The following is a 5,750-nucleotide window of genomic DNA, read 5'->3' as shown; positions in this document are numbered from 1 at the left end:
AGGCTTTGCCCCTCTGTATGTCCTCGCACATACATCAGTTCTGAATTAATTTAAACTTGTCTGTATATTTCTGTTAAACCCGGCGGGCGCATGAATGTATCGTGTGCGCAATGCATTCAGAGCCACTCAAAGCTCCCCGTAACCGAGCATAACTTACAATTACGCCCGCATAATGCACGCACGACCCATTTTGCGGTTTGCGAACTTAACGAAACAATCAAATAGACTAAAAAATAGGTTTTTTTTTTAGGATAAAACGCCGACAACATGGCAAATAAGTACAAGGACCTGTTTCACAAGCGGTGAAAATCGGAATCTTCACCCTCAAGTACTAGTTTATACCCCTTAGACAAAGTTACCGAGTGTTGTGAGTATAGGCTTCAACACTGCGAATTATGTGAAGAAACAATTGATCATTACAGCTTGCCTGTCGGCTGAACCCATGATTTGTGACGGAGCTAGTGGGCGCGAAGCGATTCGCTAGGGTTGTTTAGGTCACAGGGTTACCACTTGCGAAAGATACAAACATTCCCCATATTTTACTAAACGAAAAAAATTTCGCCCTGAGAAAAGAAAACTATATAAGAGCGTTAGCAGAAAAAAAAAGTGAAATTGAGTTTATTGAGGCGCCACTGGATGTGTTAGAGGGATAAAAATAGCGAACAAAATATTTAGAAACGCCATGCAAGGACTTAGTTCTTGCAGGACGTGTTGCGTTAACAGTACAAAAAACTTCGAGGACGCTTGAGTTCCGTCTTTAAGGGTGCAACACGATAGCGTTATCAGGCCCTGTTGGCATCGCCTTCTCATTCGCTTCACACTATCTTGCTGCCTGTGAGCAGGAAGGGCGTCGCACATGGTCTACTCAGTAGCGTGTCTGGCTCTCAACAGAAGAGTCGAGGGTTCGAATCCCATCTAAAATTCTTCAAACTCATTATTAAGGGAAATTAAATATTTATGGAGTGAAATCATTTGTGACATGCGGCGACTGTTAATTTGCATTACATATGATGTTCTGAATCACTTTCATTACACGCCGGACGTCACGTTTCACGTAAGCGTTGCGGGTTGTTTGAAATTCCCTCGAGAGGTCATGTGACTGTGACGTCATGACCATATTAACGGATCAGGATTTTCCCGTCACAACGCCGCCGCCGACGGCCTTTCTGCGACACAAGCTTCTTGACGCTATCGCGTTTAAAAACAGAAACTGTAAATATGTGACGCCTAGAGGACTCCAACAAATGACTTTGCCTAACAAATGTGATCCTGGAATAAATCTGGGCTATAGTTGCTTTAGTTCTTCCCTTGAACAATTATTTATTTAGGGCTACTGTTTAAAGACACGATGGTAGTGTGAATGCGAAAAAGAAGCACATGCTGATCTGTCATAATATTAACAAACATGTAATATAGTTTAGCATGCCAAAAACCGATCACCAATATTGTAGGTTGTGGAAATGTTAAAAAAAATAGACAACGGAATCTGCCCCGCTGAATTTCCTTCCCGACACGCTCGGTGAAGAAGATAGCGGTGCTGGGGAATTGCTGCAGTTTCTACCAGCTGTATTGACGAATACAAAAGCCTCACCGACATCGACATCAAGCGCACAGTTTTCAACCCCCTTTATGCGGAATGTTTCGACTAGTTGGCACGGCAAAAATGCTCCGATGAAGTCACCTAATATTCCGCTCCTGTTTTTTATAAAGGTGTGTACGCATAAACTTCTTCGTTATAACATTGCCCGGCCCAAGGACGTGCTTGAAGAGTTTTATCGACTTGTTCCTTCTTGGAGAGAATGTGGAACGTTATCCTGGGGACCTATGTTGGACAAATGTTTCGTTTCTCCTAAAAGAAACGGAAGTGACGACATCGCGTATGATTGGTTGAGGCTCGAATGACGAAAGTTCCATATGAAAATGTGGGCGGAGACGGCGAACCGCCCCCACCGGAAGTGACAACACTTTGACGTATCGTTTCCTCGGTGTTTCGTCTGAAAAGGGAACGAGTCTGTCGATGGTCTCTTCGAGGTAGCGAAATTGGAAACACGGCGTCTCGGAGGCAGAGCGACAGTCTTTATTTTGTTCAATTTTTCTTTTCCCTCCGTAAGGCTCCAACGGCAGCACCGCGAGACCGCGATGCCTTTGAACTACCGGAAGAAGCTTTTCGGAGGCAGTACTGGCAGTACCGTCTCATCAATAATGTGGTCCGTTGATTGTGCGACGAACTGCGCGAGGAGCCAGAGTTGAGGCTGCAAGGTTCGTGGACGGTGATGTCTGTGGAACAGCAAGTGTTGTGCGCACTTCGCTTTTGCGCCACGGGGAGCAAACTGCGTGGGGTGCTTTCAGGTAATGGTGGCGACCGACGAGCACATAGCGAGGAATCAGGCTACAGTCGGCATCGTTGTGCGGGCTGTGTCCCTCACTGTTGTGCAGCGTCTGGGGATCCGGCGCGGCTGGATCGACTTTCCCTAGACAACCGGCAAAAGGGACGACGTCGAGAGGTGCTTCCAACAGCTCGGCAGGATACCCGGCGTCATCGGTTGCGTCCACGGCACGATGATCGCCATCGTCGGCCCTTTACAGAACGACCCCACCGTCACGAAGGCAGCGTATTGGTGCCGCAAACAATTCTACGCTCTGAACGTGATGGGGGTATGTACGATCACATATATACTAAGTTTCACCTTAGCATGAACTAACTAAGAAGACTGTGCAAGCGTGAACGGCTTGACTGGAGCACTTGCTGCACGAGCGCTCGTGCAGCCGCCGGGCCTTTATCCAAAGCAGCTAGCTCGCGCTTTCAGCTATAGGTCAATGCCCGTTCTGAATGGGTTTGAAAAAGAGCGTAACGCTAATACGGTGTGGATATGCCATTTTATAAACGAGAGTTATGAATTCTTAGTACTCGTTCATCCTCCGCACAAGCGTTTGTTCGACGAAGGAAGGGAGGGTTTGTTAGCTGAAAAGCTTTCAAACTCTGTTCGTTTTCATGTCGTGTTAAGCTTTAAAGCATTAGTCCCTCTCCTGCATGATAAAGTGTAAACTCTCCTATGAAGAAAAAAACAAATTTGCCTAAACTATTACGTGGATCAAAGGTACTGGCTATTGATCATATAATTTTAATCTTTGTAACACAGACAGCGCTCTCTCTGTGTCCTCCTTCATTCAGTCCGTCCTTTTTTTTTGCGCTGTTTTAATACTTTAAATTTGTAAACTACATAATTTTTGGTGGTGTGTTGGTCAGCATGTAAATTGTGTTTGACCGGGCCCCATGACAATGAGTGCAATGAACTGTTTGTGGATTCAGTTGAATTGATGTCGACATATGTCTCACTATTGCAGGTGCATGACGCCAACTGCCGGGTGATGAGCATCGACCCAAGGTATCCTGGGTCGGTGCACGACTCCTTCGCGTGGCGCTACTCGTGACTTTGGAGCAACTTCGAGCAAGGCCGGCTGATAGACGGTGGCAGGCTCCTGCTCGGTAAGCATACTCCATTTGTTGGTTCTGTAGATGATGGTTCTGCACCACTTATAAGCTACAATATCACATATACTGTTCCGAACATGGATAACTGGCATGCGCTCTGGTCATAGTTGTGACACGTCTTCTTGGAAACACTCTGACACAGCTGTGAACTACGGGGGGGGGGGGGGGGGAGGGGGGGGGGGAAGGTTGCAAACAGCAGTTTTACCTGCTTAGTTGTCAACAATTTTAAAGGAATACAACAACGAAATTTCGGTGCTTATTTTTTGGTCTATACGTGTTCAAAAGAGCAGCATCACATCGGACACATCCATATCTTGTTAAAAAAGGCACAAAAAGGCCTTTAAAAAAATTAGGCGATTAGCAAAGAGCATTTTCTAGATGTCGCTAAAGCCGTTTGTAATGCCCGTCTAGGAACCTTGACACGTAGTGATGATAACTGTTTTACCTAGAACTATACATGCTTTGAACCTGACGTCATTCCGACAGCTCTACGGCCAGTAGACGAGAAAAGGGGAGGGAGGAACTCCACACTCGACGGGACTCTCTTTTTTGTGTCCCAAGATGATAGACGATAAACCCGCCACTCAAAATTCACACAAAAGCAGCTTTGGGGTTAGTTGCGGTGGCCCGATCGCTAGCGTGCTTCGACCGCTTTGGTTGCTGGAACAGCTAGGGCATCCTGACGACGTCTGCCTCGCCGCAGCTTTGCTCATCCCGAGATAAACTACATCACAAGTGCACCGGATGTGACGTGCTCTCAGCTGGCTGCTCTCTGAGCGCTTGCCAGTGTGGGCTGTTTATAACGAAAAATACAGCCTTAGGGCTCAACATACAAATGTGCAATTGTCATTCACGGGTATTGTGGATCACATTCAGCCTATTTCTGAACACGACGGGTATATTTCAACTGTCGTAGAAGTATTCTTTTAAAGAGAACAGCGTTAATATCATACATTTCCTTCTCTGACTCTGCAGGTGACAGCGGCTATGCCTTGGAGCCTTGGCTCATCACCCCTGTCCCTGGATTCCACGCGATCTCCACCGCTTGCGGCCGGTTTAATAAGGCACATTCTTTGATAAGGTCCGTTCTAGAGCGCTGCATTGGGCTGTTGAAAAGCAGATTCCAGTGTCTGCAAAGGCACCGGACTCTGTATTATCATCCAACAACAGCCACCGTCATTATATCGGCGTGTGCAGTGCTCCACAATATCTGCCTTTCATCGAGGGAGCCAGAACCGGGGCCAGACTGTGACCCTGACGAGCCAGGGTTGCAGTCTGGGCCGAGCTCGGATGGGTCAGTGGCGGATGACGAGAGGCTGGCTCCTGCCCACCCTCGGGTCAGCCTCTCGGACAGGGGCAGGGCTCTGAGGCAGCGCCTTGTTGCCCAGTTCCAAACCCGCCACAGCTGTGCCTTCCGGGAGGCCCACGCAAACCACGATGGCAGTCGCGCCCACCAGGGACACCACCAGCGCCAAGGAGTCCGTCGCAACAACGGAGGTCCCGCCCATCAGGGACACCATCGGGGACAGGGAGCGCCTCATCGTCGTCGCCACGGTGGCACTCCCGCACACCAGGGACGCCACTTGCGACAACGAACCCCTCGTCGTCCTCACCTTTACTGACGCCCTCGCCACCAGAGAAGCCCCCTCCGCTTCCCGCACCCCCCCCCCCCCCCCCCCACCCCCCGTGGCAGTATGTGCTTCACTTGTTGCTCCACAGTCAGGGCCGTCCATAAGCTCCACAGTGTCAACTCCAAAGCTTTGCGCAGTTCATCGCCCAACCACCGTGTTACCTTTACGGACATGTAGAACTGCCTCAGAAAAGCTAATCGGTGCATCACGGTGATGTTGATAGAGCCTTTTTTTAATTTGCAAGCAGGGTGCACAAAATGCGTGGGACGATAACAGAAGGTTCTGTAGGGTTATTTAGCTAGCCAACGGGGCATCTCGCTCGCCCTTGCAGGAAACGGAGAACTCAATGAGGCTACTGGTGAGACCCGTTTTGCTTCTTTTACTCCAATATATTGTTTGTATCGGGTTTGGATATCGATTCATTTTCTCTACACTTCCATTGCCCTGCTTCATTTTACAATATATTATGGCTACCACAGAGCCAGGTGTATTACTCGATAATCGCATATTGGATTTCTTTCAGTTTGAATGTATAAAGAAGACAACAAGCAGTTTGTCTTTGAAAGTGCTTTCTTTTTTTTATAACAATGCCGTAACGTGAAAAAAAAAACATGTTTGAAAACACA

General features: G+C 48.0%; 1 protein-coding gene across 1 annotated transcript; it reads left to right on the top strand.

Moving 5' to 3' along the window:
- Positions 1 to 267: 267 nt before the first annotated feature.
- On the top strand, positions 268 to 5,115 carry LOC121836682. The gene is made up of 2 exons (XM_042291643.1): positions 268 to 302; positions 4,575 to 5,115. The coding sequence occupies exons 1-2, from the start codon at positions 268 to 270 to the stop codon at positions 5,113 to 5,115; spliced, it is 576 nt and encodes a 191-aa protein (XP_042147577.1).
- Positions 5,116 to 5,750: the final 635 nt, after the last annotated feature.

The sequence above is a fragment of the Ixodes scapularis genome, unplaced genomic scaffold, assembly GCF_016920785.2.
Source record: "Ixodes scapularis isolate PalLabHiFi unplaced genomic scaffold, ASM1692078v2 PGA_scaffold2__306_contigs__length_199485367, whole genome shotgun sequence".
Classification (NCBI taxonomy): Eukaryota; Metazoa; Arthropoda; class Arachnida; order Ixodida; family Ixodidae; genus Ixodes; species Ixodes scapularis.
The sequence above is the reverse complement of the archived record's forward strand: the minus strand, read 5'-3'. Positions and strand labels throughout refer to the sequence as shown.

Bases quoted from the DNA above. Each gene is read 5' to 3' on its own strand.
- LOC121836682 (XM_042291643.1), top strand. From the start codon at position 268: ATGGCAAATAAGTACAAGGACCTGTTTCACAAGCG. The intron at 303-4,574 runs GTGAAAATCGGA...TTCTTTGATAAG, and splicing joins AAGGACCTGTTTCACAAGCG to GTCCGTTCTAGAGCGCTGCA.